General features: G+C 43.4%; 1 protein-coding gene across 1 annotated transcript in view; it reads right to left on the bottom strand.

The window, feature by feature from the left end:
* Positions 1 to 1024: 1024 nt before the first annotated feature.
* The window catches only part of LOC128304751 (furin-like protease 2), a 203896-nt gene continuing 182062 nt past the window's right edge, over positions 1025 to 22858 (bottom strand). The window contains exons 9-16 of the mRNA XM_053041984.1: positions 22604 to 22791; positions 20272 to 20428; positions 10210 to 10484; positions 6303 to 6579; positions 6032 to 6231; positions 5551 to 5829; positions 5218 to 5465; positions 1025 to 2119 (exon numbers count right to left, since the gene is read on the bottom strand). Of these exons, the coding sequence (XP_052897944.1) occupies positions 1742 to 2119; positions 5218 to 5465; positions 5551 to 5829; positions 6032 to 6231; positions 6303 to 6579; positions 10210 to 10484; positions 20272 to 20428; positions 22604 to 22791 (2002 nt within the window). The 3' untranslated portion in view covers positions 1025 to 1741. The remainder of the gene's footprint in view (positions 2120 to 5217; positions 5466 to 5550; positions 5830 to 6031; positions 6232 to 6302; positions 6580 to 10209; positions 10485 to 20271; positions 20429 to 22603; positions 22792 to 22858) is intronic.

The following is a 22858-nucleotide window of genomic DNA, read 5'->3' as shown; positions in this document are numbered from 1 at the left end:
GGCTGTGTATTTAATGCGAGTGTTTTTACGTTGCTACAACGATGGTTTTCCCTTGCCACTGAGCGGAAAATATCACCCCAAAAAACGTATCGACGCTGGTTTGTTTTCCATTTTCCTTTGTTTTGGGCTCAATTTCCATTGTTCGTCCACCTTTACACGCTTACACTTCTAATGGTTTCTTTTGAATGGTTTCTATACACAATGCTCAACAGCTGCAGCCGGGGATTGTTAAAAAGAGTTTGATTTCTGTGTTTTTGTTCGCTCTCGCTCTCTTGTTGGTTTTCTCTACCTTCGCTTCCCCATTTAGGCGTTTGCTACCGTTCCTCCAACAGACGGTTTTGGTTTGTTTGTTTGTTTGTTTTTTTTTTCAAAATAAAAAAAATATGTATAGTTCAATATATATCTATTTTAAAGTATGTATATGTATGTATATGTATATATATATATAATATTTCCCTAGCTTCGTTCATTCTTTTACCTCCCATGTTTAGCTCCTTTCGCGCGACAGTTTGTTCCTTTTTCTTCTTCTTTTTTCACTCCACTTTACTTTCCGTCCTGTTTGTGTGTTGTGCTATGCTTTCTACCAACTTTCCTCTTCACACCGCGTTCACATTCACCGTCCCCACCAGTTGTGGATGGTTTAAGTTTTTCACGGGAAACGCACGCACCACTGTCTGTTAACCGTTAGTCACGCAAATGCACACAATCACACACAATATTGCACCAGTGGTGTGGTACGAAAACATTAAATGAGGACGATTAAGCTCAGCATGGATGATTATAACTACAGAGAAATGGGTACATTGGAAGCATATATAAACAAAAGACAGAAGAAAACCAAACAAAAAGCAAAATAAAAATAAAAATAACTTAAAACGACACGCCAACAGTAACAGGATACGTTAAGAGTGAAGAAAATTGATCAAATAAACTAATAAATGTATAACGAAAACAATGAAAAAAGTAAACAAAAGGCTTTAGAAAATTGTTTAGATTAGATGAATTTCGACCTTAAGAAGCATTAATATAAGCTTAACGAAAATACACACACTCACACACATGCACGTACCATTCCCAATGCTGACTTGAAATGCAAGGAACCGGCGAAAGCATGGGAACAGAATTGTGATTAAATTTTTGTTATAAAAATTAAATTGTATAACGGTAATTAAATGTATTGTTTTCCTGTGGTAAACATAAAAATCCACTCAAAGAAGCATAATTGACTGACCACATGAAACAGAACGGAGTTATTAAAATGATGCAAAATGAACCCATCCATGAATGGGTGTCCCGCTGGAGGTGTGTGTTTGGCCGTGGTTTATCATAGCCTCGACCCACGACGGCCATCACCCACGTGGCCACACAGCACTCACAGGTGGTCACAGGTGATTCAGGTTCCGTTTCGCTTGATGTTCGACTGCCTTCCACGTGTGTATCCCACCGGAAATCTTTAATGGGAAAGTTTTTCATCAACTTGCACTCAAACGCACGCACACACACACTCGCAATGCAAATGCAATGTTCATCACACTCGCCACGTTCATTTACCAGCAACGGACAAATTCGCATACAAACACGCGCCTTGCGTCATATCGTGTCAGACTCGTCACTCGACGATGATGGGGCGGTACGGCTCTGGAGGACATGGGTGACGCGTGACCGCGAGAGAAAACGTGGCAAGGGAGGTGTAAAATTATGTTCATTCGGCTTCTAAATTCTTCCATGCCCGTGTCCGCACCTAGGTCCGTGCGGTAGTCGCATACCGGAGCGTCCTTTTCCCTCGTGCGGCGCTCGCGGGCGCCAGTGCTGCGGTTGACCTCCGGCTGTCAAAACGTCCCCCACGTTGTAGCTGCTGCGCGTCCTCATCCTCCTCCTCGTCGACCGATCGGCTGGCCGATTCGGTTCCACGGTACGCATCGTCATCATACTCCTCCTCCTCATCGTCGTCGTCGTCGTCGTCCTCCTCCTCCTCCTCGTCGCCATTATTTACAATTGGTTCCAGTAAATCATCGCCATCGGCCGGTATCGATATCCTCGTGGTTCGGCTACCGCCCGACGGTGGTTTCTTGCCTAATTTATTATACTTAATTCCAGTGTACATCGTTTGGCTACGCTTCTGCTTGCGACCGGACCATTTGATCGATGGGATGCGTTGCGGGTTTTGCGGTGACCGGGTGGCATTTGTTTGATTTGTTTTCGTTTGTTTCATCGATTAGCGCGGGAAAGAGAGATGAAAAGAAAGAAGAAAAGAAAAAAAACAAAACGTGGAAAGGAAACATTAATATTGTTATGCAAATGGAATAAAAATGGCCGTTTGATTAGTAATTGCAAAACACTTTTAATTTGGAGAGCTCGATTTGTGGTGGTTTGAGTAGCAGAATAGATGAAAAACATTTCATTTGAAGACGAGAATTGATGCGTATCAATCAGCCCAAATGGTTGCTAATATTGTTTTTTGAATAAATGCTGCACGGTTTTTGTGAATGATTTATTAAAGAGGTTAAAGTTTTATCGTTTTGCACAAGGCAATATTGCAGAAAAGTGGGACTTTGATTATTTTTTATGCTGTCGGTCGTTCTCACACGCTCCGGTGGGCTGGTCACGTCAAGAGAATGTTACCGGACGACCTAGCCCTCGGAGTCCTTGACATAAACAAAGCCACCGTGGTAGGCTCTAATCGAGATGGTGTTTATGTGGCCACCAGAAAGCCGAGATTATGGATTGGCAGACGACAGCGCTCGAGCGTGAGTGGTTTAGAGGAATCCTGCAGCAGGCTAAGACCGGGTAGCGGTTGAAGCGTTTAATAAAAAAGTAAGTACTGGGCGCCTCCATTCGTCCAATAATTTGCATTAATGGGCGAACCATGACCATGACCAACTCAGCGAGCCGTTGGACGAACTGGACCTCTGGTGCATTCGACTAACATTGTTCAAACTCTGATTTATTTAGTAATGCACGATAGTTAGTCGATATTCGTCTCGTCAATTTCAGGTGTGATGTCGGCGTTACGTTATTTTAAGAACGTTTTTTGGGGTAAACTTTTCTCCAAAATATAAAAATATTATGAAATTTGGTATTTGAACAAATTCTTGAAAGGTTGACCGGGGGAAAACTTTAGTGTCCCCTCAGTCAAGCTCGAAGACTGCGACGGACCATTTCGTTTATTAGGATAGTTAACTAACACAATTTACATAAAGTACATTACAACATAACTGCTTTCTTCCGAACTAAGTCGTAACGGTGCCGATCTTTAACGGAACGACAAGATTATTAACAATTTTTTTTTGGGCTTTATAAAGCTGAATTTACTATTCTGCCATCGGTAAAAAAGGCAAACTTAGCCAGACACGCTCAGAGCTCCTTCAGGGATTTAAAGTCACATAAAAACAATCAATTGCATACTTTTTGGCGCTGTCAATCAAGGAGAAGTGTCAAGAACGAAACCCCAGAAAAGTAACAAGGGTTGGACTGTTGACTGGTTTCGTTTGAGACAACCCAGCGGATAAAAAGAGATGCAGGAGAAGAGTTACCACCGAACGCGAACTTGGTGTAAAATTGTAAAATTTGTTTCTCTACTACGTAAAGCAACATAACAGAGATACAAAAAGTCGCGTGCGAAGGTATAAGTGCAGCAATATAATTTATCTGTGCTAAACTGCAAAATAAAGCTCGGTTAAGACGCTAAAATTAAAATTTAAATCCTTCATCCTTGATCATTAAAGTTTGTGTGAAAATGATGTTTAGAAGCTTCCATTAGTTGCAACACCAACAGGATGTCCTATAAATAAAGCACCAATTACAGCGCTGGAAGAACCGAAGGGTTGTCGAAGTCTCGATACGATGAGCTCCGTCTCGCCAAACACTTGTCCACGTGGTACGATTAACGTGCACCGTAGCAACGAAGCAAGACATTACTCCCCCCCGAGGGTTTCAAATACAAAGGGGAAGAATCAAGAAACGTGGTGGAATTGATGTCGTGGGCCTGTACAACATTACGCAGCGAAGGGGTAAACATTACGGGACGAACGGTGTTGTCCAAAAGGACTGCCGGCGGGCATATCGGTCGGGTAAACCACCGTCACCGGAAGTGACGATGTTGGCTTAGCGCGACAAATTGATTTGCGGCTGGTTGGCCGCGAGCGTCAAAGGTGCGCGGTCGTGAAATCTTGCGGGAAATCCTGAGAAACTTTCTTCGTCCTGAGCGCGGTTTGAGCGAGTACGTTTGAACGGGGCCGTGGTGCGGTTTTTCCCATTTCCTTCGACCTGCCTGGTTTGTATCGTAAATCAAAGCCGAAAATTGCGGTCGCCCGTAGTACCGTGCGATGCTTTGTACCTCATTGGCGTGAGCTTCGTTTGCACGAGCGTCTATCGCTTCGCATCCATCCGTCCTTGGGACGATGGTTAACTTGAGCAGTGAAAATCCTTTAACATCGTTTGCTCACCACCGACAAAAGGCGATACTCTCCCCCCCCGGGGGCGGTTCGGATTCAGATTTAATCATATTTCCGATTAAACAACTTTTCCACCACACCGACAGCACTAGAGCGTTGGGTGGATAATTGGAATTCCCTTGCCATGACCGGCAAAAACAGGGGATTCGATCGTGGCTGTGTGCTTTGCTTTAACCTTCCTCAAAGCACCCATTTCGGAAGCGGTTCCGATCGATGAACCGTTTGATGATGATTTATCGACACGAGCGCACGATATTACTACTGCGTACAGGCGACATCAAGGGTTAACAGGGTTCATGCTCCGTGTGTGAAGATACAACGGAAATTGCGACGAGCATCAATCGTTCAATCTATCATACCCTTCAATCAGGATCGCATCTCAACAGCTGCCAGCCGTGTGTTCAAGAATATCGTTTTGATGTAGTCATTTCTGAGCCAAACGAACTTGCATGCAGTACCGAAAGCTTCATGGAGTAAGGTAGACATTAACTGAAGACTGAATTTTAATGAATCTAGTGAATGAAAGATTTTGCTGTTACACGTCACACTGGGGCAAACTTTAAATAGAAACAAATATGGATTAAAGCTCAAACAATTATGGGAATAGGCGCATTAGTTTCGTTGTTCTAATAACATCACATCTTCCTCCACATTGTCCTTTGTGTAAACAATTGACTCGAGCCAATAGAAGTGTTTTACATCTTCACTGAAGACTTATGAGCAAAGGGAAAATAAATGTCCCCCATGCAATAGACACACTCACCTGTAAAACGGTAAATATCACTACAAACAGGGTAACAATTAGCAGACAGCCGGACACGGCGACCACCATCAGCGTCGACGTGGACGTGCTTGTTAGGAACTGCTGCCAGGCCCGGTGGGATTGGCCGACTTCTGCACCCTCGCCGGGAACATTTGCGGCACCACCGTTGCCCTCCTCGCCGAACTGCAACAACTGTTGCTCGGCACCGATGCGTCGTTTGCCGGCGGGCGATGCGTTGATGCAGCCACCTGAAGCGAGGGAAGATTGAACGGTCGTACAAAATGAATGGATCGTCCAATGGATTGTCTGCATGCAAGTGTGGCAAACACTTACCGGTCGCTTTGTCACAGTGGCAGCAGCTTTGATCGTCGGGCGATGCGTCCGCCGCACAGCAAGGCACACATTGATGGTTGAGTCGATCAAGGTGCAGTGGGAAGGGACAGGTGACGCAGGAGAACTGACCAGGGCCGCTGCACGTTCGGCACGACTCGTGGCACGTTTTGCATGTTTGCGTCGGTGGATCGTAGTACTGTGAGGCGAGACAATCGATGCACAGCCCGTTTTGCAGCATGCTGTGCGCCGGACAGGACGTACAGGCCAGCGGACCGGCTCCTGTAAGGGGAAATGCAAAGGAAACAACAAAAAAGTTACAAAAAGTACCTTAGTTTGGTAAAACTTTGTGCAAAAATGTGCCTAATTTGATCGTTCCTAAACAACATGATAATTGCCTACATTTAGGCGCATCTTTCCCACAGCTTCCGGAACACTCGCAAATCCGAAGTCCCTAGAGCCACAAACACATCGCAATACTTACCGTTGCAAGTCTTGCAGTAATGATGGCAACGTTGGCAACCGAAATTCGTCTTGAAGAATCCTTCCGGACATTCCGGGAAGCATTCACCACCGGCCAGTTGCCATCCTGCCGGGCACTGGACGCACTGGTTTCGCCGGGGACCGCTGCACGTGTGGCAGCTTAGGTAGCATTTGGCACACGTTCCACGGTCACTGTAGTAGCTGCAGAAGAAAGACACAATCACGCGTTACCCGGACGCATTCCCAGCGACAAGTGCGAAGGCGTTACTTACCCATCGGCACACGTAGTGCGACACTCGCCGCTCTGCAGCTGCAATCCCTTCATGCATGCGGTGCAGTTCATGCGCGACACACACTGGGTGCAGGTGTGCAGACACTTGGCGCACACACCCACCTCCATGTAGTAGCCCTCGTCGCACACGTTGACACACCGTTGTCCCTGTAGCAGCAGGTTCGAGGCACAGGTCAAACATTCGTTCTCCGTCGGTCCGGTGCAAGTTTCACACGTCGAGTGGCACGGATGGCAGTGGCCGTTCTCAAAGTACTCCGCTGCAAATGGAAATCATTAATATGAGCTAATTAATTTATGTTTACCAGCGTACGGATTGCAGCGGCGCAATCTATACCGATCGCTAGTTTTGTGTTATGAAACTGGTCAGGTGATTATTTTTTCACTTGGAAATTCCAGCAGCAAAATGCAATCGATGCCTTTGTTGATTGTTGGTTAACGTTAAAGCAGTATTATGATTGCTTTCAATGAAAAGCACTTTGCACATGCTGTATGACAAAATGAATAAAAGAACAACTGATCGAATCATCCAATTGACATTCATTGGAATAAATAGACCTCATTAAAATCAAACATTGTTCATTATTTACACAATTGGCGCTTGTCTGCTGTGATTAAAGTAGTAGACCATTTTGTGTCATTTCTTTAATTTTTCATTCCATAATCTCAAGAGGTGAATCCGTGACAGGGATTTTTAACGAAAGTTTAGCTTACAGCTTGATCAATAGTAACATTCCAGCATATTACCCTAATTAAAATACAACAAATCATACAAAACCAATTTAAGCTGTACCATATGATTCTCTAAGGGCTCATTCAATTATTGCATAACGCTGACAGGGGAAGGAGGTGGTTAGTACCTGCGTTATGATTTCGTACAAGGTGGAGGGAGGTTTATGGAGGGAGGCCGCGAAATTCCCGAGGATCCCGCTTAATAATCGATGTATAAAAAAATAATTTATTAAAGGGATTTTTATAAAAATTCTACGTTATCTATCTAGTTGTTGATGTTTGGTGATTTTGGAGTTAGGTGTGTAGTGGTGAATCCGGTTTATATCCATTGTCACATAAAAAGCATCGTCGTCTCATAAAACAAGTATTGAGTTTGAAATGCTCTAAACAGTCTTAGAATTCGCTGCGTTTAAGCAAATGCAGCGTCAATTCGCATTTATCCATATTATTGTTCAAAATTATAGAAACATTGCCTTTTATTTTTATTTTATTTAAATTCCATTATGACGGCAATGCCGTATTTTCACATTGCCTTTTGTTTTATACAAAAATTTCCCTATCCTAAAGAACTACACTTTTCATCATACATCATGTTCATGATTCAATATCATTCAGTGCTCGGACTCTGAATGATCAATTTTCGACTACGGCAGCCGTGATTGAAGTGACATTTTTCGCGATGCGTAATATTTGAACGAGCCCTAACATGCGGCAGTGAATGTAATCATTAGTTACATTATACAAATACGAGTCAATGCGTTCAATGTATGGATGCTGCATGATTCCATATTTTGTGCATAACTCCAACAGCAGCTATTGAGACGAAATCAAAGTGTTTGATATGAGAGGTTTCCTAAAAATGCATATTCACAAACGCCCGCACGCTGTTGCGACAACAGCCAAAGCTTTCTAAAGGACGGACAAAGCTCACCAGTGCATCACATCGCAAATGATAGTTTTCAATTTGCTCCAGGGCTTCCATGGAAGTGTAATTTGTGCTGCTTCCATTTTTCTATATGCCCGATTGGCCCGCCCGCTCAGTGTTGTTAATTTTCCAGTACCATCAGTACCATCAGTACCAGTTCCAGATGGATGAACGAGGGATGGTATCATCGTTTGGATACAAAACAGCAGTGAATAGGGATGCAGGGTTTCGCGCTGGTTTCAATTACGAGGAAATGCATCGCTGCACCCTGAGATGCATCGGTAACGATACGACTGTTCGCTTAACGAGCACTAAATTTACACTCGGGCGCATTAATCGAAACGGTGGTTGCAACGCGCAATAGCCTCCCATATTTAGAAAAGGTGGGTGGCATTAGTATCATGCCATACGCACCGTACGATCCATTAAATCGTTGTTAACAAGCGCATCAAAAGTGGAAAGAAAATTCATGCTCATTATGGAGGCGCCTGGTAGCGTGTACAATATTTACTGCCCACTACAGCCTCGATGTAATGAGTTGATACGTTTCAGCAACAAATTGGAGTTGCACACGTCAAAAATGTCCCGCTTAAAGGTTATAACTAATTTAGCTAGGATTGATGGATGGTACATTGGAAACGAGTTGTTGCCAACGGGTAGAGGGCTATAAGTCTCTTAGTAGCTGAACCGATACTTGATGCCTCCACGATGTTTAATGATGAGGTTCAAACGATTAAATACGCGCGTTCAAACGCGATAATATGAAATATGAATCGAATGATGAAAGATGAAATTAATGAACGTTCTAGTTTCATCTTTTCATCTGATTCATCCGGCTTGTAATGATTTTGTTCACGAATTGTTCACCTATTTAGGTTTAAATTAATTTATAATTCGTTCATCAAATGTGTAAACTTCGTTGGATTGGTTTATTCTTTCTTTTAGAATGATTCAAATATTGAATGATCATGAAAAAATCTAAACATTTCCAGAGGTATTAGTTTGTCATGATCTTTTACGGGTTGTGTCTAAGATACAGATGCTGCTGATCATTGAACCCAAGCAAAAATGTAAATATTAAATGACATTATATCGATATATCGGTTCAGGTTGAAAATTTCCGTACATATTATGGCATGCCATGTATGTATGTGAATATATACATCTAAGTTCATCTGTAAGGCGTTTATGTCCATTTTTAAGCCACTGTTTCTCCGAACTGGTGATGGAGCATTAATGGTGATTTAAACGATATGTCGAAAAGCTTTGCATTTAAACCGAGAGCACAATGCACTTGGTTTGTTAGTGCTTTTATACAGAAAAAACGAATCAAAGCCGCTTTAAAACTAGGTTTCTTTTACATAATTAATTATAGTTGTAAGGGCATGTGGTACAATGTATTGAGATACATGTGATACATTCTCCAAATTTTAGAGAAAATAAATAAGAAATTATTGTGCAAGAGTATGAAAAACGTATTATCATTTTCAAATTTTAGTATAACCTTTGCCGGCATATGCGTTAGCATATAAATATTTGTATTAAAAATGTATGTAACACTCATGTATTTTTTTTCAGTTGTAATAACGAGCAGACATAACATGATTTAAAGTAAAATATCCTATGTCGTATAAATACCGTACCCTCCAACCAGATTAGCTTTTGATATACTGTACCAACGATGAAAGATTACAGAATCGCACGTGGGTTAGACGCATCGTGTGTTAAATGTAAACGAAGTCCCAGTGCAATGAAGCACAAAAGGGTGACGCACGACAAGGCATTGCATTTTCCACCCAAATGAACGGAGAAGATCACCATTAGGTTTTAGCACGAGAAATAAAATTGCAATTACACTTCGCTCCGTTCGCACACGGTCAGTCTCAGTCACTCCGTGCGACCATATGGCGCGAGAAAAAAATGTAGGACAAGTCCGTTTTTTCATCATTCTGCACCCATTATTGTCTCCACGGTAGGATGCGATACGGAAGGTGCACGGTGCAAACTAACATTTCCCCGTGCTAAACGAAGATGACACCTAGCAGAGCACGTACTCTATTGGTAACGTTTCCAGCGTGGCGAATGGATGCAAAGCCCCATTGGTCAATCGTTCGCAAGGCACGTTTCATCGGCCCGAACAGCTAAAAGGCTGCACCTTTATAATTGTGCATACAGATTTATAGCCATTTTTATCCTTTAACCATGCTTTAAACGTTTTCTGAAATGCACTTACATTCGTCACAGTTGTTGTTACCGTTGGCAATGCATTTCCCCTTCCGGTTCATGGTCCAGTTGTCGTGGCAGGTCAGACAAACGGCCCCATTCCCACAGGTGGCACAGCCATGCGGGCAGGCAATACATTCGTGGCGCTTTTTGTCCCCGTAGTAACCGTCCGGGCAGGCGTTCAGGCAGCGGCCCTCGTGCGCGAACCGGCCGGCCCGACACAGGATGCATTGGCTCTCCGATGATCCGTTGCAGGTGGCACAGGACTGATGACAATCGGCGCAGCTGGAAAAGAAACGAAGCAAAGTCAAACCATTAGATATGGTAGCGCAAAATATGCAATAGCTTTTAATGGATGAAATACAATAAAACGTTTGCACAATGGGGTTTTGTTGAAAGTTGCTGAATTATATAGGACAATAGAATCGACCAAATGTTAAACAAAATGTAAAACCCAAATCAAAAACAACGAATTAGTTGTTTGAATAGTTGCTATTACATTATAGGGCTTTAAGCATGCCGTTTAACAAGACTATTACCCTATAACTCAGCAACACACTTTAACCACTTCATAAACCTAGACAAACAAACGAGAGGAGAACAAAGAGAAACAGAAAACATAATATCGCAATGTATTGGGTCTACAAATAAGTTAAAGGCGTTTTATAACCTTCACAACACCAGTGCATTTCGAGTATAAATTCAAAATTTTATCTATAGTCTTGTATAGATCTCTCTATAGATAGTCTTGTATAGATAGAAAGATAAACGGGCAAAATACGGGACGATTCACTAAATGGATGTTTAATTCGGCTACATGCGGCTGCATAGGCAAATACCTATTGAATGTTGGATGAGAAATTCAAACACTTGACCGTGCTATCAGACGGTGACAATTGTCTCGTAGACTTTTGCTTCGAGACTTTTTAAAAGTAGCTCAATCCTGCAAAAAAAAAGCCACGTTTCTCTGAGACTTTTCTGCGCTCATTGTAGCTTTACATTTGTTTGTTGGCAAGATGGTTTGTGGGTGTTTTTTTTAATTTAAAACATAGATACATTAAGTTAAATAGTTATAAGTTAAATAGTTAGTTGGTAACTTACTTGTAAACCCAAAACCTTTATAATTACTTTACATCAATACGGTCAGGCCGTACATACCACACTAAAAACCATTAACCAATATTTCGTTTAAATTATTAAATACGTTTAACTGGGTTTTATCACAAACGTAATGTAATGGGATATTGGTTTTCGTGGAATGGTTTTAAAAAAATCTTTCAATGGAATAGTGCAACAGTACTGCGAGAATAGCACACCAACAGTAGAAAATACAGTTAACCCAGCAAATAGAAAACCAAACTTACACAAATATAAGATACATGAAAAACAGAAACATGAAATATAATAATATATTTAAAGGTAGTAATTCAAGCAGTGCTGAATTCGATAACGACACCGGTATTCACACAACAAGACCGGTCCAAAATCCCATCCGGACCAATGCCCCTTACGCAGCACTGTGACTATCCAACCCGGGTAAGTAAAGTAAAAAAAAAGATTTTTTCTATTCAAAAAATGACAGACCTTTGGAATTCTTGAGATGCCAATAAAGAAGCGTTTGAAATGTTATTTTAAGTGTGATGTTTCTTAACCATTTACATTCATTTACACAAACGCACGTAGATGAAGGATGGCAAGCCCTTTAATTAAGCATTAATTGCAGCAACAACAAAGCGGGATTTGCTCCCTTTAGCTTTGTTGTATCATAATGTCAGTCGGTATCAACCAGCAGAACAACAGTGCAGTGCATTTAAAAAATAGCTGCTTTATTTCGCTTAAATTGCCAGATAGAATATCCATTCCGGCAAAACAATCGGCACGATGGATATTAAATCTTAGGCAACAGCAGTCAACCAGGGGGTCCTGGGCATGCAGCACTCAGCACTTTTACGATCACCAGATGTGGCAATAAAATTTAACAACGAAACAAAGCACAGATGCACAAGACTCGGGTGGTGCTGGTGCGCTTTTTGAGAGACCACCGGCAGATGCAATATTCGTAATACACCAAACGGTCCAACGGAAGGAAACGAATGCCTTTTTGCGCACATACACACGCATTATCACACATACGCACACACATTTTCCATGGGAACATCTTTCCAGTACTGTAACGTGCGAGAGAACGTTTTGCTTCCGAGCGTTGCATGGCGAGCGGAAACGTCCATTCCAGCATGGGTAGGAATAAAAACAGTAGGAAGCACTTAAATACAGATAGAATTTTTATGCACACCTCAAGCAGCATAAATTATGCACATACGCTCCCCACTCGGAACCTCCGACCGCAGGCACCTTGATATCGCCAGAATCGCCATTACTCGCCTCGAAACAACCGTACCCGTGCGGGTGTGCCGTGCCGCAGGTACGGAAAACTGGGTCGCACATATGAGTTATGTTTCGCTAACCATCCGGAGCTCCGGAGGCACCTGAAATTGACTTTTCACCAAGCTAGACACACATGCACACGTGACGCCTCACTACATTACCGCCACACGGCATGTTTGGTACGCTTCACCTACCAAGGGAATGGTTGCCCGGTTGGGTGCAAACTTGTCTCAGAAAATGTTCTCCAAGTGAGGCGAGTGAGAAAAAAAACAAAAACGTGCGAAAACCCAAGCAAGAGTAAAAGAGACACAGCGTCACATTGTCGTGTGTGTGTCCTAGAGCTTCAGTTCCGTCGCAAGATCACCGGCGCACGTAATTGCCACTTTTGCACCTTTGCCGCGACTTTCGCCCCCCCCCCCCCCCGCAACATGGAAAGGGCCGACGGAACACTGGCACACCGGCATATCCCCGTGGTCACCAGTTCGTTCCAAGCATGTGTCATACGATAATGAAATAAGAGAAAATATGAGAGACCGCTTCACCGTGCCGTGGGCAGGAAGCGTCGCGGAAGGATTCGTGTACAGGGCGGCGCGTGTAGTTCTGGTTATCCATTTTATCCGCTTCACAAAGGCGAGGGCAACTTTAATCGGAAGGCACTACCCGGGCGCCGTGTCAGCCGCACGCCCTGAAGATGTGTCTTCTCCAGCACCGACAGACACAGAAGACACGGCGAAGCGAATGAAGGCGACGCGCGACAGCAAATTGCGATAAATAATCGTAAAAAAATATGAAGTGACAGATAATATTTGCTACCGTCACCGTGGTGCGCCCGGAGCTGACCGTAACGGGGAAGAGTTTTGGGTGGAGGGTTCGGGCAGGAAGAACAGGATACACTCCACCATAGGTAAAAGCTACACCAGCCGTCAACAGAAACACCGAGCAGGGTGTGAGTGTGTGTGTGTGGGGGTGCTCAAGATGGCATGAAATTTTATTTTCAATTTTTATGACCCAACGTCGCGTGGGTGCAAAAATTCCCTAGAGCAGCTTCCGGTTCCACACACACACACACCAAAAAAAAAAAAAGGAAGCTGACACTGGAGGACACACGTCCATTAGCGCCGCTGGTGGTGTGCGACAAAGCGCTAGCAAACAAAAGCGCACCTTTGCGCTGTGCGACTTCACCGAGGAAGCAACATTCGTTTTGCGTATGCGCAACATTAGTGCCAGCTGGCGCAACGAGCTTTCAGCGAACGAGATTCGCGAGCGATGGTGGTGATGAAGATTTTAACGAGCGATAGCATAATGCGCGATACACTCGGGCAGGATGTTTGCCTTCCAGCGGGGCAGAAAATGGAGGTGTGCACGGGAGTCTAAAAGTCGTTGAAGGGGGATAAGGCTCAATGGCCGGGCGCAAAAGGGGGAAGTTAAATAATGTTGTTACGGGCGAGTTGTTGCGCGTTGGATGCAGCAGACATGATTTTTATCACGATGCACTGCATTACATCACTGCCATTCTTACGCTTCGTTGGTATTGATGTGATGACATTAAGTGAAGTTATTTATTGGGGTTTGGCGTTTGGCGTGCAAGGGAGTGAGAAATATTTAATGCATTGGGCACTAGAAAGTGATTTTGGATTTTGAAATAATTTTTGCTTGTCTATCTTGTAAACTGATCTCAATATCTATCAGAATAGATCAAATATTTCGTGAGAGCTAGATCTTATTTTAGAAAAAAAGCTGATGAGGAACCTGTTTGTCCAGATGTTTGAGTCGTACAATGGCTCACATCATTTTGCGATCTCTTTGGTGAAGGTGAACATAATTTGCGTGTTCTCGTAGTCCTTGTGACTTAATGTATCCTGACTAGAGGATGAGCTCGATGTAGGAAACTAATAAAATAACCAAAACAAGCAGATAGAAATTTTGAAGGTTTTGACCGTTCTACGATTTGAGCATTTGGGACATCAATCTGTCCAAAACTAACGAGTCACGGTAGTGAGGAAAATGTGAGAAGTGAGCGTGGAGAAGGCGTTACAATGACGAGCTTTGAACTCATTATCGTACATGAATTAGACTCATGTTTACCGGATAATCCAACGACGACATTTTGAGCGCTCACTAATTGAGAAACTGTTAAAACTAGTCGCCCATGTAGGATTAGTGAAATCGTTAAGCTTGTCTGCGAAAATAGGGAACCGCATACGAAGTATGCGAATACACGAGTATACAAATTATACGAATTGTGCCGGATTAGCGATGTCAATGAATGTATACATCTGCCAAACTATCGTTTAATCCGTCGTGTACCGTAACATTGTTCACATTCTTTATTCACGAGAAGGCAACTCAATACACAATAGTTGTACCTTTTATGATTTCATCTGATATTTGAAGCAGTGTAAGACCTTCGAATTTTGCTTGATTTATATCCTAATTCAAACCAACAGATGCAAATTTATATTTAAAAAACGGTAACAAAACCGCAAAATTCATTTTAAGATTCACTAGACTGACGTTTCGTTGCATTGTAAATGATTTAGATCTGTCTTGAATATGAATCTTGTTGTGCAGTGTGATTATTAATTTTTGGATTTTTAATGTTCAAGATACTAGAATTAAATAGAATAAAATTTAAAAAATGTTGCTGTAAGCCATGGAAGAGTCATTGAAATATCCACCATAGGACATATTAGCAGAAAAATGTACATTTTTTTAAAAATATTTCATTGTTTATCCTTGTCCTTGTTTAACATTAACTGCACCTAGCAGTAAATTATCATCTCGACATTAGCTAATTACTACAAACTGTAACAATGTTTCCGTCGGCGATTGAATAAAACTGGGGCGGTAAGTGCTTTATGTGTCGCTATTGTCTATCCATTTTTTAAATTGTATGACTGTTTGCACATTCAATAGTAATTGGGAGTGAACTACGGTAACATTGTTGAGTGAAGTATAGGTATAATTAATAGGCATTTGTAGACTATTATATTTGAATATAATTATAATTTAAAATTTTGTTTTTTTCAGCATATAAAATTTGAATAACTTTAATTTAGAAGATAAATAATTTTAATACCATACCGGATGAACGTAGTTCAGGGAAAGAATAAAGAGAATGCCCAAATTAATTCCACCAATAAAATCAAGATAACAAGGCGAGAACTGTCATCATGAAACGATTCATTCGTTTTGCTGCCAAACAGAAGGTATACCCACAAAAAGGATTCACTTTGTTTCGATCACCATTTGCCCTTGTTCGCGACATGGTACGTAATTCTGGCGGGAATGGTGGAAAAGATGCAAGCAACGGGTAAAAGAAAAGAAAGAATTGACAATTTTAACAATCGATCGAAGACGTTAACCGTAAAATTCAAAGTACAAATCAACCACCGAAGCATATTCTTATTCAGCACTGTTGGCGCAGCATTTTGCTTGATTTTTTTTTCCTCATTCGTCGCCGGCACATTTCCCCCCGTTTCCCGATGAGTTTTCTCGAATAGAATTATATGCTTCATCCGTCGATCGAGTTTCTATCGTTCTGGGAGCTTTTACTGCAATTTGTGTTTCTCTTTCCCTGCCGTCACAGCATCGTTCCCTTTCTCGCTCGACCATATCTTGTCATTCGGTACGGTTCGTTACACTGAACCGAATAGAAGCGATTTTTCCTGCGGCGATACTTTGTGCGTTTTTAACTCACGGTTGGCTCTGACAGTTTTTTTTTTTGCGAATCTCCTTTTTTTTATTAAAAAAAGAAAAGGAAAATACCATGCAAAATGTAAAAAAAAAAACATCACGCATTGTCGTGATGGTGGTGTGGGTTGCGCTGGAATAATATTGTTTCGTCACTTTTGTAGAAGCTGGGTTTGATTTTTCTTTTCGCCATATTCTTGTTACACGATAGCCTAAAACCGTTTGCAAACTGGCGGTGGCATAAAGGAAATCCGTCGTCAACAGAAACGCGTTTGTTGCAAAAAAAAAAATACATTGACGCAAACGACCAAATGGGTAAGAAATGTTTGCCATGGGGATGGCGAAGAGCACAGAGCAAGATCTTCCCCAATCGTGCGCTTTCGCCATTGAACGTATTTTTCCGAACGCTGTTGGATGTTTGCGGTTCACGAATCGCTGAAGGGGAACACTGCTGAAAAGCTATCGATAAGTGACCCCAACTCGGGGGCGGAGAAAACAATGACCAATGCCGCGAATAAGGACGAATGTATTCAATATCCGGCAAGTCAGATCAGATATTGGCACGGTGTCAAGCAGTGTTGGCAGTCGGCGCGCTCCCGTTTTCACGGACCTTTCCATCAAATCGCCAATAGTTTGCTGACAACTGTCAAAGGGAAGTATTTTTTACATACTGAATTAAAAAAAGAGAAATATCCGCACAAAAGCAAACAACTTCTCAACGCTGGAAACTGTAAACGGTTGCTTTACTATCTGTAGAAGAAAAAAAAGCATTTCATTCTTTACATCTTCTTCACTTCCCGTATCCGTATCTTCGTTCCCCGATCGTAATAAACAGCAGCGAACGGAAACGGTACCACATCGCACCACGATAACGATATTCGTCTGTCAATGCATTCCGGAATCCGCGACCCAACACTCCGGTAGGAACAAATTATGATGGGTTCAATCGAGCACATAATAAAGGAATATCCGAAACGGAAATAATCCGCTACTCTCAGATGCGCCACCGTACCGGCGCTAGAAGAGGCCCGGAATTGGAAAAATGGAAATCAATAGAATTACGCCAACGGGATCATAATCGAAAATTGGCAGCAAAATGGCACACTCACTTTGGCGCACCAGGTCAAACGAGCCGAAATGGGGCATGGAGCGTTCAGTGTTAGCAAAACCAGCACCGGAGCAGTTTCTTTTCATCGCTGCCCGGGGACGTGAGGGGCATTGGCTTTACTGTTTTTTTTTTGCTGCAAGAGGACACACAAAGGACACACTGGATGATGCAAGATTTGCTTCCAATAGTTTAATGTAAGCCCTTTTTTTTATACATGCCGTACAGCTACCGCAAGTAAATTTTGGACCCATCCGTAAAATTACGCAAATCTTCATCTGGAGCGAATTTCCAAGCGAAGTGATCTACAAACAAAAAAACTCTCACTCACCCCTACGCAACACCTCGCTCCGGATGTTGAAACACACACAAACAGTACGTAATCCGATGCCGGACAGGATTAGGTACCGGAGTGGTTATGGAATTTAAATTAATTTTGTGTTGGCGCATATTTTTTCCTGCTTCTTGCTTTTAGAATCAGATTTTAGTCCCGGATCCGACTCTCGGTAACTGTTAGTGGGTGCGTGTGTAAGGGGGGTTTGTTTGTTTGTTTTTTTTATTATGTTCACCACCTTGAAACCCGACAGCTAATCAATTATGCTTGATGAGAGTTTACCTTTTTTTGTTATCTTTTGCCGGTCGAACACGCTCGAACCTCATCACAAATGCATTGGATGGAAATCTGCACAGCTAATCCATCATGCTCCTAGCGTCTGCCTTGCCCGGATTTTCCCATTCCTCCCAGACGATTAAAGCCGTGCGAAAAAGGTTCAAGAATTAAAAACAAAAATGCCAAACAGAAGGGAAAAAACAAAGGATTCTAAATTCGTGTTCCGCATTTTCCGCAAACAATCGAAACAATCGATCCAATTTTTGGTACATCGGCGCCGGATATCGGTTGTTCGCCCTTCGGCTCCAGCGGGATCGTTACGGAATGGGAAGCGTTAACATAAAACCCACACACCGTTTATTGTGCAGCATAAGCATTATTTTTACAATCGTCACTTTAAAAACAGAATTGTGCCCGCAACGGGTACCGGGACGGAGTGTGAAATGAGGTGCCAAAAATACACATACTCGTTACACGGGACGACACCCACGCGGGGCGTGTGTGCGTATGGGAACCTGTCTGTGAGTTTCGTCACGTTTGCTCACTTTCCTCCGAGGGGAACGATGTAATAAAATTTTATTCATAAAATAACCGACTTTTTTGTTGCTGTACCGAAACCGAATCGACGGCACAATGGTTTTGCGGGAAGAAGCATCCCGCCCAACGACGTTCGTGACGCTTTCAAAGCTTTCTACTCTCACACTGCGGGGAAAAGAAACAGCAAAGGGGGCAACAAAAATTTCATCAAAAGCAAATTTTCGATTCGAGTGCCGGGTCTTTGCTGGGCTACTGCTAATTCAACGTGTGTCAACGTGTGCGATACACAGTTGTAGCAAGCTGCGTCCATTTTCTGTTTCCCTTTCCTGCAAAATGGCAGAACGATAAAGAAATGGGAGCGAATGCGAACCTGACACAACGAACAAACGTTTTGTGTCCATGGACATCTCTTCAATGGAATATTAAATGATTGCTTATCTTGTTTTCAATTTGCACGGTATGACGATACGACGACGTCGGTGGTCACCTGCCACAACCGGCCAGAAAGCAGCGGTGGCTGAAACGACCGTCTTCAGGAGCGCTGTCCTTCGAGGGACGATTGCAATGCAGATCGACAACTGTCAGCACCAGGCCAACACCACACCACGGTAAGTGTGTGCAAATTTATAAGAATGATCTTTCCTTGTCCACTTTCCACGCGGGCAAAACGATACGGTCGAGGAGAATGGACAACCTGTTACCGTTTGTTTACAAGAAGTTAAACACCAACGCCAAACCGGACGGGAAGATGTTGCTTTGTCCGGTGCTTGGAGGGAGCATATAATCAATAGGGAATGGGATTCGATTTTACCGCAGCCGAGAAGTTAAGACACAGGCTACCCAATGGTGGTGGCAATTGAATACCTGCAGATTACTTTGTGTGTGTGTCATTGGAGGGCATGAGATGATAAGCCAAGGGCTTGGCAAAGGCCAAAACGGTTCGGACGGAGGGAATTGGAAGCGAATTTGTTGTTCGATAGACTTTGTCGACTCGATAGAACGATGGCAATGGGTTCACAAAACGGGCACCCTGTTACGTGAAGAGGATTATATTGGATTGGTTCCTGGTGATGCTGGTTCTGTGGCGTTCTGCCATCAGTACGATGGTCGCTTTCATGTGACGAACATTTGCACCATTTGCTAGGGGGCGCCCCTATGTGTAGCAAATTTTTGTTTACACTCAGATAAAGACATTTCACTTCACTAGTTCACACTCACAGCAGGCCACGCACAGTGTGGGCCTGGCCAGGTGGTCGAAACACTTGAAACCACTCGGTCAAGCATGTGAATGTCCTAAAATAATACTACTGTATTAAAGATGCTAATGGTACTCTGACTCTTTCCCGTACGCCGGAATAGTTCTTTGCACAGCGTACACCCCGGGGTGGTACGTACACATGTTAGAAGTGTGGCATGGACTTATGGGGATTATACATTCTCTTTCGGTGTACCGAACACACCACACGGAGATAGACGAGTTTTACCGCTAATATTATCATAGTCACAGGGTTCGCCCTGTTCCACGTGTTCCTCGGAACACACAAGCTAGGAACTCTCTCCTCGCCGCATATTTGGAGCAAGCTACCAAGGGGTTTTGTACCAAGCCTATACTTGAGCGAGGAATAAACACATCCAGTCGCTTCTTTCGCAACTTTGTCACCCGCCGACGTGAACAACAGCGAAACCTACGGTGGTAAGTGCAAAGGTGAAATACTAGAACTTGGGAACTACTGTATACTTACTTGTAATCCTCCGTTTCGTAAGTGTTCTTCGGGCAGGCGGCATAACAGCGGTGCTCATGCATAACTAAATGATGATCACAGCTTGTACAGTAATCGGGCCGATCCTGGCAGGAGGCACAGTTTGCTTCACACGGCACACATGTTCGATTATCGTAATCTGCAGCAGGGAGGGAAGAGTGAGGGAAGAAAAAAAAATCGGTTAGCTATGCTTAACAAAATCGTTTGCTCCGTATCATCGGTATAAGATGACCCAATGCAGGCCTACATACAGCGACGCAAGAACTAGGACTAGGCAAGAAGGGCCAGTGAACGGGCCGAGTTAAAGTAAACACAATTAAATTAAAGTAAATGACCGGCTTGTCCTTGAGCACCACCATGCGCAGCGGTGGTGCGGTGGTCAATCGCCAACAAGCTGAGTTTAGAAATATCCCCAAACCCACAAGTGAATGTGTTTTTCTTGTGAAATTATGCAAACATCAGCATCTTTGCTGGTGGGTAGTTTCCATCAAACAAGCGTGTGGGAACTGTTTTTCGCAATGGTACGATATCGACCAGTGCGGCAATTGCTGTCTGCCTGTAGTATGGGCATTTTGTGCTCGCATGCACTTAATCTGCACAATCACATTCTTTCGGATGTGGGTTCCTTTTTCGTTCCTGCCCACAGCAACTTTCTCCCTCCAAACCGATTAGTCTGGAGATAATTGAATTTGCGTTGTGCCACAAACACATTCGCTTGCACATTCGTAAGGACGCCGATTACCGGTCTCGGATTTTCTCGCTCGAACCTCGCGGCTACCTTCGTTTTCTGGTCCGGCATCGTGAGGGGAGTGGTTTAAATGGAAGATCAAAGGCAACTTTTCGCAGCCCAATTTCCTTCGCTGTCATTATCACACATTTGTCAGGTTGCTGGTACTGGGCTGTTGGGTTGCTGTTTCCACCATGCAAATGTCTTGTAGTTTACAACCACAAATTAGCAAACAAACGCTCGCTGAAGGTGTACAAGAGGATCTGTGCATTACCAGACCAGTACTAAACGTTTGTTTCAGCATTAAAGTTAAGTAATAAATATTGCCCAAGGGGCTATAGTAGCATAAAACAATGTAGGTGATAAAACAAAATCGATTTTTTTAGTTTAGTTTTAGTGGAATATAATGTATAATTAATTTGTTTGATGCTAATTAAATTGGATTCTAAACTTTAAAGCCGTTCTTTCTCAATATGAATGCAACAATTTCCCACATGTTTACGTTCACAGGCATAGCCTCTTTGGCAGAACCACACCAACATTCATGTCGACGTCTTTGCGCGTCGTGTATTGCGAAAACGTCTTAACCGGCTATTAAGCGTTCAGCTACATCGCATACCGAAACACCAGCTGCTGAATGGTGCCATAATGAATGTGAAAAATTTTAACAAATAACGCCACAGGGAGGTACACACATTCGGCAATTCGGCAAACATTGTGGAATACAAAGCAAGCAGACCCGAAGTCAAACACGCGAACTGCGCGAACAAACAAAACAGAACCGCCCACGCCAGACACGTATTTTCCCGTGTCCCCGTACAAAACGGTACGGAATACGTTGTGCCCCCGGTCGGCATTAAAATTAATAATTATAAATGACAAACAAACATAATTAAAACAAATTACAGCAGTGCTCATCCGAGTGATCATCATCGTCCTGTTGCCGATGGTTCGGCACTGTGACATCGGTGAGAGTACACGGTGGGGGAGAGTGAAATTACAATTTCCCAGCGACAAACGAACTTGGTTGTAATGCCGTCGGTGGCTCGCCCACCTCACAAAACCTCCAGTTGACGCACCGACGATACCGAACCAAACACACCAACCACACCATCCAATCACGTTCCAGGCAAACGGCGGGAGGCATTCTTTCCCTTGCGGCTGCATTTCCCGCCCGTTGGGCTGAAACGAATGGCATGGAAGCCACGTCCGTGCTTTTGCGTTCCGAAATCGGAAAGAGGCAAGATATTGTGGGCACAAAGTACGGATTAAATTCATACACTCGCCGCCACGAGATATAGCGAGACGCCGACGGCCGAAGGCAACAGAATCGGTGTGTTCTGTGTTTTATGTTATCGCAGCCAACCACAGCGGTCAGAGCGCTTAACGCCACTTCAGTAACGCTGAGCGTATCTCGTACGCTACGGTCGGTATGCGTTTGTATAGCATCGTTTTTGACACTTAGGAGGGAGCAGAAATGAAGTTAGTAATAAAATCTGTGCCGTATATAGCGAGGAGGTTAGATATGCTGCCTTCCCGTGAAACAAAACCAAAAAACAACTTTGCCATTCTACAGCGCATACTTACTCTCGTAGTATCCCTCCGGGCAGACCTGCAGGCAGACGGCCAGGTCGGTAACGTACAGATGGGCCGGGGCGCACGTCAAACAGCTGTCCTGGCCGGCGCCGGCACACGTTTCACACGACTCGTGGCAGGGCCAGCAGACACCTCCCTGGTTCGGGAAGCTTCTTGGGGGACACCGACTAACGCAGGTGCTGAAACGTGTGCGAATGAAGAGATATCAGTTACACCCCAGTTCTATTCACCCCACTGCGATGCGCG

This window comes from Anopheles moucheti, chromosome 2, assembly GCF_943734755.1.
Source record: "Anopheles moucheti chromosome 2, idAnoMoucSN_F20_07, whole genome shotgun sequence".
Taxonomy (NCBI): domain Eukaryota; kingdom Metazoa; phylum Arthropoda; class Insecta; order Diptera; family Culicidae; genus Anopheles; species Anopheles moucheti.
This window is presented reverse-complemented; position numbering and strand designations above follow the sequence as displayed.